Raw genomic sequence first — 12,886 nt, forward strand, 5'->3', positions numbered from 1 at the left:
GAGTTGCTACCAGGAAGGTATCCCATCCTCTGTAATGATATTTTACCAAGCATTAAGAATTTGTTTTATAATTATTGGCAACAGCATTGGGATAGTTTAGTAGGAAATAAGATGAGAGAAATAACAAATGATATATCTCCTTTGAGGTATAACATGATGCCCTGAAAGTGGGAGACTACTCTATGTCATCTCTGCATTGGTCACACACGGTTGACACAAGTTTCTGATGAGTGGCTAACACCAGCCATATTGCGACGACTATTTGGTACCCCTGAAAGTGAAGCACTTGTTAACCGAATGCCCCACTTTTAGCACTTTAAGAAGTAGATATCTGTTAGAGGCTCAAGCTGAGGCTGGCAGGTTCATCCTTGCCAAGATTCTCGGACATAATGTGTCCTATTATGCTAGTGGTATTTTTAGATTTATTTCAGAAGCAGGTCTTCTGAAAGGTATTTAACTTTTATGAGGACATCTTTGCTTTTGTTGTTTTAAATTGAATTTCCTTTTATTCTTTATTTATAACAAAAGATATCGGTGTCAAGGACCTTAAATGTCAGGATGCCAGAAAATTCCAAATCAATCAATCATAATGTAAACATATTTTACATAAAAAATTATATAAAAATGCAACTTGATATTTACCTAAACCAGCTAAAATAATATCATAAATTCTCAATCCAATGAATTTAATATGAAACGTATTGATTAATTACAACAAACACTAACAAATATGATAAAATATATACTTGTATAACATGGATTATAATACAATACAGTACAGTATTATCTTTTTCCGTAATACCCCAGGATGGTTTTCACTCCTTGTAGAGTCTTATTCTAAAAGCAAATGCAACTATATATAAAAGAAGGGTACTTCACAATATTTTTTTCCGACATTATAATGTTGAAGGAGCAAGTAATGTCTGCAAGTGCAGTACCGGATTCAATCTATCACCTGTAATTTTTACTCATTTACAGTATACTGTATTGTTGAAGCACCAAACGGAGTATGCAACTGTCTAAATGGAAGTCATAAATGTGTAGATATTGCACCATTTCTCTTTTATCTTGATTGACACAAACACTTACTGTTATGTTTCAACATCCAACAGGTCAGCAATCAATACTGTATTTGTTCCGACACTAAATAAAAACACTTTCGCTATTATAGGGATTATACTTTCGGCGAAGCTGAAAAATTAGCCATAAGACTTTTAAGCGAGGTGTAATTACCTGCCCACTTTTTAGCAGTGTTAGTCCACTACCCTTCTCACACACTAGTGTTGTCTCGTCCCTTTTGCTTTTGGCTCGGCCGAGAACGGACGTTACTGCTCTCTGCCTCTCACACTGTTTTTGTCTTGCCATTCTGACTAATTCTTTTTTGCTTTTTCTTTCAGAGGTGTGCTTGATGTTTCTCCTTGCCGTCCATCATGCGGACCTGTCCAAGACCTGAAGGACGCTCCTGCGGGACCTCCGTGTCCTCTGCCAAGTTCAACCCCCATTCATTGTGATCAGGATAATGGCTGCTGGGAGTGGTCTTCTCCCAATGGGAGAGATTTCATCACCAGCACAAGAATAAATCCAAAAGAGATTCTTCGCCTTAAGGGTCTTCTTCGAAGTTGAAAAAACCTCGGACTTCAGTCTTGAACCCCCCCATCTCTTCCCGAAGCTCCTGCTCAATCTGTATCTTCTGGAGAATGGTTGAATAGGAGTGTAGACCAATTAATACCAGGTCAACCCCAATGTTCGAGGGACAGTGTTGCTTCCCCTAGGGAAAGCAGCTCTGCCCCTTCTCTTGGTGGGATCCTTTTCTTTGTGATGTTTTGCAGTTTTGGCTTTTGTAGGGTGTGATCGGTCCCCCTTTGAAGGAGGCGCTGATGGGGCTTCTTCAGCTGAGTGCTGAGAGGAGAAGGACTCTGTCATCCTCATAGATCAAAGACCTTTCTCGAGGAGTGCTGAACTTCACGCCCCTGGAGTGTCTTCCGCCCTTGCTGCCGACGTGATTGTTCTTCCACCGTACCTGCAGATGCTGAGTACTCTCAGCCTTTGTGGGGGAGGGACAAAGTCCGAGGTATGTTTCTCCTACGGGTATTCACCTCCCTCATCCTCAAGTGAGGTCCTTCCCTTATACTCCATCACAGAGACCTTCCAGACGTCGCCCTGCCTCTCCGCAGACGTCCAGCTGTTCATACCATGTCTCCCCTGCTAAGAAATCTTGCTGCCGACGACGCTTCACCTCTCCATTTCCTCGCCGGCATGCTGTTGACAACAGGAGCCCTCTCCACCATAGTGATCGCTATTCCTCGTCGTCGAGGGAATGTAGTTCTTGCTGCTCTTCTAAAAGTTCTCCTTCACTCTTTGTCAGGAGACTCTACCCCGATGATCCTATAGACCAACGATCTTTTAGACACTCCTTTTTGTGATCGCCACCCTTTTATTAGTGATCCTCACTATTTTATTTGTGATCGCCATGCTCCAGCTCATGATAGCCACCCTCTAGCTCGTGGTCGTCACTCGTCTATTCGGGATCGTCAGTCTCCAGTTTCTCGTGTTCATTAGCCGCTCGTTGTTCATCAGCTGTTCGTCGTTCATCAGCTGCTCGTAGTTCATCAGCCGCTTGCCTCTTGTCACCTCGTGATGGTTCGTAATTGTCACTCTTCACCTCGTGATTGCCACTCGTCATCTCCTTGCTGTTCACCAGTTCTCAATCGTCACTCGCCTACTCCTCGTTCTCCTGCTCGTGGTTGTCACTTACCGACTTCTTGGTGTTCGCCAGCTCGTGATGGTCACTCACCAGCGTGTCATTGTCACTTGCCTCCTCATGACCATCACTCGCCTCCTTATGACCGTCACTTGCCTCCTCATGACTGTCACTCGCCTCCTCATGACCATCACTTGCCTCCTCATGACCGTCACTCGCCAGATCCCAATCGTCACTTACCAACGCCTGATCATCACTCTCCAGCTCGTGATCATCACTCACCAGCTTGTGATCACCGTTTGTCTTTCAAGGGCTACTTAACGGTTCACCATTGCCGTCCAGTTCGCAATCGCCACAGAGACGAGGACCTTCCTTCATGCGAGAACTCGCCTTCATCTTGCGAGCATCGCTTGCCCACTCATCATGAGAAGTTCACTTTTCTGCTTGGGTTCCTCAGTCTGCTCGTCACCTTCAACACTCGCCTCTCGCCTCGTAAACTCACCAAACCCTCCAAAACCTTGACGAATAGCCCAGCTCCTACGCGTTGTTGTGGTTTGCGGACTGTGGCCAGATGTAACAAGCAGACTGCCTAGTGTCCGAATGCCAACCGCGCTTCAACATTTCATTACACAAAAAGAGACAGTAGGATACCTAGAAATCTGGGTAAAAGGTAGACAATCAAGGATGCACTGGGCACCATCCCTTGATTTTATACTGGGAAAGGGTACCCAACTAGAACCTTGCTTCACTCTTGTCTTCTCTTGCTTTAAGCTTGCTGAATAAACATGTAGTATGACCGCGGATTTAATTTTGGAAGAAATCAGCAGAAGTTACAAATAGCTTGAATCTGAGGTTAGATTTTATAAAAGTATCATATACTGTAACAACAAATATAATTGGTGACTGAGAAGGGGACACTATTAGAGCGAGAGCTAGCAGCCATTTATTTACCGGAGATGACCAAATTTCTAGTGGGCGTTTTTGGAAAGGGTCTACCATGGGACATCCAAAAATGAGTATCTTTAAGTTTGGCAGTGGTGGGTGTGGATTTTATTAACCCCTTTTGTGTGAAAACGGGCTTTTAATTTTTCGGCAAACTTTGGGGGTTAGTGAGAGTAAATTGGCTGCAGCTCCTCTCACACTGGGCCTAGAATAAAGAACTATATACCAAAATGATGCTATTGATGAGTAGATTTATTTGATATTAAACTAAATTAATTAATTTATTATTAGAGGTCACCAGGGGTCAAAAGGTCAAGTTCAGCCCTTTGAAATGCCGGATTGGGGTTTTAGTTGTATTTTGGCTAAATAAGACATCAAAATTTGCAAAATGTTTACTAAATATGCATAAAATATAAAAAAGAGATACAAATAAAGTTTTTTGAAGAACGTGAGATCTATTCCAGCTATATTACTAGTATGGAGTTTTTTGAAAATCTATTTCCTTTTCTTCATCCGAGGAATGGCTGATCTCATCATCATCATCATCATCATCATCTTCCTGTACATCAGATTCTTCAATGGTTAACTTATCAGGAATATTTGAGCCAGTGAACCAGACAATCATCAATCTGCCATTCTGGACTTTCCAGCCATGTCCTTCAAGGACCAAATGAGTCTGGATCGGCTTCCCTTGCATTCCTCTATTTGTGTGCAACAAAGTTAGTTCTTAGCAACTTCTGTTGCAACACTCTTTGGCAAGGAGGAAGACAACAGGGGTCTGTAGTTTTGATTTTATCAGACGGATCAGTTTCCTTCTTAAGGGCATACAACCTGCGGAAAAATTGAAGCCTGGCTTCATCAACACTTGTCAGGTTCCGAACTCCATAGACAATGCACAAGTACTCTTCAACTACAGCAGCAACATCTGGATCGATGACATCTGAGTCTCCAAGGTGACTAATTGCTGATGTGAACCTAGGGTTGTTTTTCATTATTTCAAATGGCTTCCACTTTGCTTTTCTCATAAAACAGGCTGTGTAATCACAGCCTGTCAGCGCATGGAAGCTTGGTTGCAAGATGTGAGATGTGACATATGTATGAAACGCATGGAATTTCTAGAACTCAATCCAGCATCCATCCAAATCTGTGCATTAAGAAACCTAGCATGGTAGAGAATGATGATGAAGACGTCAGTGGCGTTACTGCGAATGGCAATCACTGGGACCACATCATGGTTAACAGCAACAAAGTTTGCATGGTACAGTAACCGTGTATCAGCTTCTTCATGCCTGCACTGAAGCTCATGAACCAGGATCCTGTTGACAGTTTCACTTGCTGAAGTGTAAAGGTAGCATTCATGCTCCACTGTAAAGTAGACCTGATGTCCCTGAAGAGTCGATGCATATCTATCTGATGACCATTCATCCTTCAAGAAGGCCAAAAACTCTGTTTTGAAATGTGATGTGCTCTAAGCCGTGTTGAGATCTGGTGGTCTTTTCTGTGACGAGCCAGTGATTATGTAGGTAGTGGGTGTCCTACCACACAAGTCATGTTCAATGTCCTTGATACTTGGCCCTTAGGATATGTGTCACAGACTATGTGTACAATTTCACCAGTGCTACAAGCCTATTTCAAAATGGACATTGCCATGCCCCCCTAGGTGGATGGCATGACAAGCGTACGGAAGAAGAATATAGTATCAATAATATACACATCAGTCCTGTTTGGTATGGCATTCAAGTTTCCCATTGCTTCTAATTTTTCCATTAATGTCCTCTTTGATGTCTTGTTCATATCACCAGTTATATGACACAATGAGAAAGGAACTGGAGTGAGAGGATAGGACAGGTCAATACTGAGATCAAGTTATTGCGTTACTGAAAAATACAGCAGCTTTCTAAATATGTCTCTGGTGCATTTTTCTTCCTTTATCTGTTTGTCCTTTGTGGTGAATTTCACTGTTACTGCATCCTGTGTGACATTTATCACCTTTCTTTGCTTAACAGTCCGTTCAAAACGCCCACCATCCACATTACATTCATTAACAAAAACTTGATGCCAAGTAGATCCAGTTTCTTTTGACTGCAGAAGTCTGTCTTTCACACCATCCAGTGTTTAGGCAATACAGAATATCATCATTAACAGTGAATGGATTGAGAGTGTTCTCCACCTCTGTGATCGTGCTCTTAAGGTATGCATTGTCTTTGGCTATCCTTGATGGCTTTAGTTCCTGTATTGCATCATCCACCAGTGTGATTCCAGCCATTTCCAGGAGACAACTCACAAATACTCCACTAAAAGATCTTGTCACTGTCAACCCCATACGGACTGCAACATTCTGTGTAAATGCAGCAATACCCTTTTGGCTGGATGCGGCATCCCTATTCACAGCTTGCTGTAAGGTAATAGTAAATGCACTTCTGGAAAAGGTATTCCTAGTTCTCTGCACAGAGAGTGCACCTGCTTCAAAACTTTGCTTGATTCCGGGATGTGTCATTTCCATATTGAGCAGATTGAGGTGATACAATGACATCCAACGGGCATAGCTTGGCTTGTGAGTTGCAAAGAATATAGGAATCATTGAGCCTAAAGCATAGATGTAGAGGTCTAGGTCATATGTCCTGCTGGCCCTGTCAAAAAGCATGAATATGTGAATGAGATCAATGTAGAGAAACCAGAACCTAGCAGTAGAGCCATGATGACCCTGACAAGTCTGATCACAGAATTTACCATATCTTTCCAACAAATTACAAATTACAGCGGACTCCAATAATATCAAAAGTGATTGGGGTGATGGGTCTACAGAAAATGAATTCAGCAACACCATGCATTCATCTGGTACTCCACCTTCTACCAAAAATTGCTTAAAAGGCAGAATCTGCAAGGCAAGTGCAAACAGGGGATGGATACGCTTGCATCTGTTCAAATGTTTTCCACCAATGAACCCTCGTTCTGAACCATGAGCCAACACATCAGCCAAGCTAAGAACCTCGGTACAGCCAGACTATTCAACAATATAACCTAATGCGCTGAAATAAGCCATGGAAATATGAAATGCACCAAAACAAACAAAAATATTGTCAAAGAAATAGGATTCTTGTGCTTGGTTCTGGAGTGCAGGTTTTGCGATAACAAGGTCACATGTCAATATAGAATATGCCTCACTGCACTCACTTGCAACCTTTTGAGACCTGACCAAAGTTTCTTTAACTACATCCAATCTTCTTGGTGGCAGTTCAATATTTTCCATATACCCAATCTACTGCAAAGGGAGTCTGTCCTCTGTGACCAAGAAATTCCAGCCTGCCACATAGGCGTGCTGGACATCAGGCAGCAGCACATTAACCAGATAATATTAATTTTCTTTGCTATCTCCAGGCTGGATTGTGGATTTTGTGAATATTTTCAAATTTGAACCTCGACAGTGATGGCTTTCTTTTATATGGCATGATTTGTCGCTAAGGCGCATCAAATATTCGTCGCCTTTTCACAGGTACTTGGTCAGTAGCTGGATCAGTATTTGTGGTCCCTTCAGTCTCAGCACCTTGCATCACACCTGCAGCAGGCCTATTCTGGTAGCATATCACAATGGTGTCATGATGAGTGTCTTTGCCAGATAGGGTTTCTGTCAGCTCGTCATAATTATCCCAAGCAAGACCTGTGGAGAGACCAACTTGAGGTAAAAGCATATCAGGTAAAAGCCGCCCTTCTGCTGTGATTTTTGACGCTATATCCGTCTCAATTGATTCAGCTGTGTGATAACTTACCGCATGACCCTAGTGATTAGGAATTTCCACAACTCTGCGACTACCTGTGAGGCTTTTCATTCCGACTCCCAGACAAAGATGCTTGGATGGTTTTACTCATCCCTGGCTGGTACAGTAAATAACATCCTGGGATAGTGAGACTACCCTTAGCTTTACTTATTCACTAGGCTTATCTTTATTCTGCAAGACACAGAGAAGTATGGTAAAAACCAAATGAAGAAGGTCTGGAATTTCTACTTGCTCTTTCTTAAAATCCTCAAGTGACAAGGACACAGGCAATTCAGGTGCACACTTACAAATTTCAAGGATGTTAAAACGCAATGTAGAGGCTGTTTTTATAATATTTTAAAGACAAAACAGGTGCACACACAGAGTCAATAAAACAAATCAGTAATATAGGTGAACCATCTATCAACTAAATTTGAAACGGTTTGAGGAGTACATTTCACAGGAACTGTTTAATAATGATTTTTGTCATATCAGTCATATTGCTGGAATAGATCCCATATTCTTCAAAAAAACTTTATTTATGTCTCTTCTTTATATTCTATTCATATTTAGTAAACCCTGGGCAAATTTTGATGTCTTATTTAGCCAAAATACAGCTAAAACCCAAAACCGGCATTGCAAAAGGCTGACCTTGACCTTTTGACCCTTGGTGACCCCCAATAATCATTTAATTGATGTTATTTGATATGAAATAAATCTGCATATCAATAGCATCATTTTGGTATATAGTTCTTTATTCTAGACCCAGGATGAAAGGAGCTGCAGCCAATTTACTTTCCTCCACCCCCATATATTGCCGAAAAATTAAAAGACCGTTTTCGGGCAAAAGGAGTTAATAAAATCCACACCCACCCCTGCCCAACTTAAAGATACCCATTTTTGGATGTCCCATGGTAGAACCTTTCCAAAAATGCCCACTAGAATTTTGGTCATCTCCGGTAAATAAATGGCTGCTAGCTCTTGGACTATATGGTGTAGTGGAAAAATACAGATTACAAAAATATAAATATTTATTTTGAGAAAAAGAAAATAGTGAGGAGAAAGTACGTCTCCAAAAACCAGAAGCAGAGACATAAATATATCCAAGCAGAGCCTCATGGGATTCAATTTAAAAAATATTTAATCTACATATACAAGTATAAATAGTATAAATATCTTGGCTAAATTCAAATATAATTTGAATGATTGCTTCCGTTACGATCAAAGGGATTATAACAGAAGGTTACACATCTGACCTGTCTCTCCAATCTCACCTGCATCAGTAAGACAAAAAATTTGTAATAAAAAAACTTACAACCCTTAGTGTTACACCCAGAGGGGACGGTTACAAATACAGTATACTAACTTCCTAAAGCCATGCTACAAACATCTACATATTATAGTACATTAATGAACGCCACAGTGTGTACGTTGCTGTTGCCTGGATGGTCCATCTATCTCACCAAGCAACACTACTGCTACAATAAATGTTTAGACACAAAATTTTTTCATCAGCCAACCCTGGCAGCCCCAATCATTGTCAAAGTTCCCAGCTGGCACCACAAGAAATCATCAAGCGTAATGGAGGACCCCACCACCTTGCAGTTCAAGATCCACACAGTGAGTGAACAGAGTCTGGTAAAAAATCTCTGAGTATCTATTCAACCATAGGGTTTTCTTTCACTAAAGTTTCCACTGCACTAATATCGTAAGAATTCCCCACGTTAAAAAACTAGAAAATATCCACTCACCAGCTTGACAAGTTTATATCACCTTCCAAAGCAGAGGGGAGTCCAAATTACTCTTCCCATCCTTAACAGGTTCTCCACACTTCATCAAGTCAGACAATTTACCCATGCAATCCTGCCTGGGGGTGGGGTGCCACTTGAGGGTTAACAAAAATATTACAATTTATTATGAATTTAAATGACAGTTTATTAAGTGACATTTATTTTTTTATAATACACAAACCATTGTTTTTTTCACACAAACAATAATTCATTGAAGTGTGTGCGTATAGCACTCTCACCTAGATCTAGGCCAGCTCCTAGTCTAGTCACTCTGGGACCTTCCCGAGCCTCTCCTATGCGATACCTCTTTTCTTCCCGCAGAAATAGCTAACTTCCAGCTGAATCCCATCATGGACATTCGGTACCCTTTCCTACTATCCAGAAGGGACTCTTCAACTCTTCAAAGGTACAGATATCTTCCTCTTCTACTCGCTCATCCTAGCCAGAGTGAGAGGCCATGCCAGTACCTATCGTCACAGGTAAGAAACCTCTCTCCTTTACGTTCCAGGTACCAAGGTCACGTTCCCCTAGTTGGTGACCTTCGCATTGCCTTCCTAGCGAGAATACCATCCTTCCTACGTCAGGAAAGCAGCCTGCATGGTTCGACGCCTTGGTAAATGCTGTCATTTGAGTTGTCTCGTATGGGCCCCCCCCTTCAGACCAAGTGCAGGTAGTGATGGTAAGTACTGCAAAGATCCCATTGGAGAAGTCGGGCTCCAGTTCGACCTCTGTTCCATCTGACCCCAGACGTAAAGCATCCGGCCTAGCTCCTTCCAAGGCACCATCCCTGAAGATGTTCATCTTTTCTGTTAAGAAGATGTGAGGAACTGTGGGAGGGGCAGGACTCCTCCAACAGGACTTCTCACAAGTTCAATTGAAGCCAGTGCTTATAACTAAGAAGAAAAGGAGAATGAAGAACCAGACTCCTCGTCAAGGATATACCTTCAATCCTCATACAAGCCGAGGCTTGGGATCTTTTTGAGAGATCTCTGTGATGCCCACTTTCCATCCGTTGCTGATAGAGGTAGTCCTTCCAGGGAGATGGAGCATCCAGCGGCGTTTCCTTTGTCAAGAGAAGGACAACCCTCATCTAGGAGGGGGTGGAGGTGGAGTTCTCCATACTATCGCTCCAACACGGTGGCTATAAACACCACCGCCAGGGCGGCACAGCCTCTTCAAGAGAGGTCTCATGGGACCTCCCCAGCACCAACAGGGACGTCAGCAAGCGACACTCCCTCGTTTTCAACGGTTGATGACCCTGACCCACCCCGGGCTCCTATGGGTGAGAGAGCTTGTGGGTGGATGATAATCTAGATCATAACAGCAACTATCTCTCTAGGGCTGCTAGTCCTAAGTACACGAAGGCAGAACAGGAGGCGTTGGAGTATGCCTTCTGGCCGGTCTTGGCCTGCATGGGGGCCATCAATGGGTTAGCTGACCCTGTGACGGGCCCTCAGGAGGGCAAGGGCACTGTCCTTGACCGCATGTACGGCACTCAGCAACATGCCACTGCCAACGCAGCTTTGCTCTGGTCAAAGGTGTTGGAGGGTGCCCGGAAGAGGGTGTTCGCCCATATCGACAGCTCATCAGACAAGCCCCTTCTGTCTTTGCCTCTTGACCCTTCTATTCAGGCACTCTCTAGAGCAGTCTGTTTTGAGAGATTGTCCAGGCTCTCAGTCTCTTTCTCTGTGTCTGAGGTCCTAAACATGGAGAAGGTAGCGAAGTGTGCCATGCAAGCTACTTGTGGCTTGGTCTATGGTTAGGATCCCTGGGACACCAAGTTAGAACCAAAGAATGGTCGAAGGATTCTATGAGGAAGTTGATAGAAACTTTTATCATGTCAAGTACCGGAACCATCGAGTTTCTCGCCCACCAGGTGGTTAACTTATGGGCAAATGCCATTCCCCGGCGAAGGAGCTCGATACTTTAAGAGATTTCATCAACAAGTTCTCCAGGCAGAAGTGACCAGGCTCAGGAGCTCTATTCTTATTAGCTCCTCCCTTTATCAGGACAGAAAAAGTCGATTGGATGGCAGAGCACTTGAGGAAGTCCAACCAGGAATCCCTACTCTATAGGGGCCTTGACATCTTGGTTCTACCATGCAGCTCCACCACAGAAGAAGCAACCACAGACCTCCAAACCGCTGACATTTAGGACATTGACCTCCTCAAAAAAGGTGTTGAAGAATCCCTTTCCTGCTAAGGGAAGAAGAGGGAGTAGGAGTGGCCAAGGCTGCAATCCTAGGATGGGCAATCCTCCCACTTGTCCACCAGTGGGTGGATGCCTGCAATGTCAGTGGCAGAGGTAGCTGCAGCACGGGGCCAAACCCTGAACAATCTCTGTGATTCATTCAGGGTTCTGTGTTTCGTTCATTCAATCTCCTCTCCCCATTGACTAGGAATCCAGTTCCATTGAGCTCCTATGTGAAGGGATCTGAAAAGGAGCAGGTCCTACGGGTTGAATTCCAGACCATGTTAGAGAAGGGCGCTCTTCAAAGGGTCTCCAATGGATGCCCAGGCTTCTTCAGTCGACTCTTTCTTGTGAAAAAGCCGTCTGGAGGCTGGAGACCCATCATCGACCTCTCAGCCCTGAACAAGTTTGTTTAGCATGGAGATGGCAGACATGGTCAGACAAGTGGTAAGACCACAGAACTTCGTGTGCACGCTGGGTCTCAAGGGCGCATACTTCCAGATCCCAGTCCATCTGTCTTCAAGGAAATATCTAAGGATCTTACCCGACAACACGCAATACCAGTTGAAGGTGCTGTGCTTAGGTCTTTCTACAGCCCCTCAAGTGTTCACAAGAGTGTTCGCACTAGTGTCATCTTGGGCTCACAGGATCGGCATCCGTCTCTTGAGATACCTTGATGATTGGCTGATACTAACAGACTCGGTGGTAACCCTTCTTCAGCACTGAGACAGACTCCTTGCGTTTTGCCAAGATCTGGAGATTGTGGTAAATTTTGAGAAGTCATCCCTGTTTCCCTCTCAAAGACTGATATATCTCGGTATTGTAACATGATGTAAGTAATCCTGTAAGAAAGTATTTCGTGCTTGCTTGCGCACGAATACATGCATGTACACAAATCAAGCAGTCTGAATAAAGTTCTCAATTAGTTAACGTCGTCATTCTTAGACTCCCGACAACAAAAAACATTACATGGTGACAGCGGGAAAGTGAACCTAAAATGAACAGTGTTGAACAGTGAAAAGAATGCTTTGTCGGTGAATGACGAGAAGCTGTGAAACTTATGAGTATTTATGCTGTAGTTGCCCCCATCTTGGACGCCGGTGAAACAACGGTCACGTGTGAGTAGAGCACTACGGTGGCCCATAAAGACGTTGTGCTGAAAAAAATAGAACTGAAAATTGAGACAATGGCAGAAGCTCGTAGGGCAGTGCCATACATGGATTGGTCTGCTGCTAACATCGGAGAAGCTTTCAAGCTTTTCCACCAGCGCTGTGACCTCTACTTCAGTGTCAAGGACATCAAAGCAGAAAAGCAGGTGGACCATATACTACTTCTCTGAGGGGAAGAGGGCCTGAAGAAATACAATTCCTTGACCTTTGACAGGGAAGAAGATAAGAAGAATGCAGAAAAGGTTTGGGAAAAGTTTGAGGCACAACTGGAGAGGAAAACCAACTTTCGGATTGCCCACTTTTATCCCCAGAAATTCAAGCAGAAAGAGGCAGAGACGA

The 12,886-nt window shown here is 43.3% G+C and overlaps 1 protein-coding gene across 1 annotated transcript; it reads left to right on the forward strand.

Annotated features, from left to right (window-relative positions):
• The first annotated feature begins 2,637 nt into the window (after positions 1-2,637).
• LOC137614798 (uncharacterized) lies at positions 2,638-3,294 on the forward strand. The gene has a single exon (XM_068344464.1). It carries the CDS (start codon positions 2,638-2,640, stop codon positions 3,292-3,294), a length of 657 nt encoding a protein of 218 aa, XP_068200565.1.
• Positions 3,295-12,886: the final 9,592 nt, after the last annotated feature.

This window comes from Palaemon carinicauda, chromosome 21 (assembly GCF_036898095.1).
Source record: "Palaemon carinicauda isolate YSFRI2023 chromosome 21, ASM3689809v2, whole genome shotgun sequence".
NCBI lineage: Eukaryota > Metazoa > Arthropoda > Malacostraca > Decapoda > Palaemonidae > Palaemon > Palaemon carinicauda.

Excerpts from the sequence above, each read along its gene's own strand:
- LOC137614798 (XM_068344464.1), top strand. The coding sequence starts at position 2,638 with ATGGTTCGTAATTGTCACTCTTCACCTCGTGATTGCCACTCGTCATCT.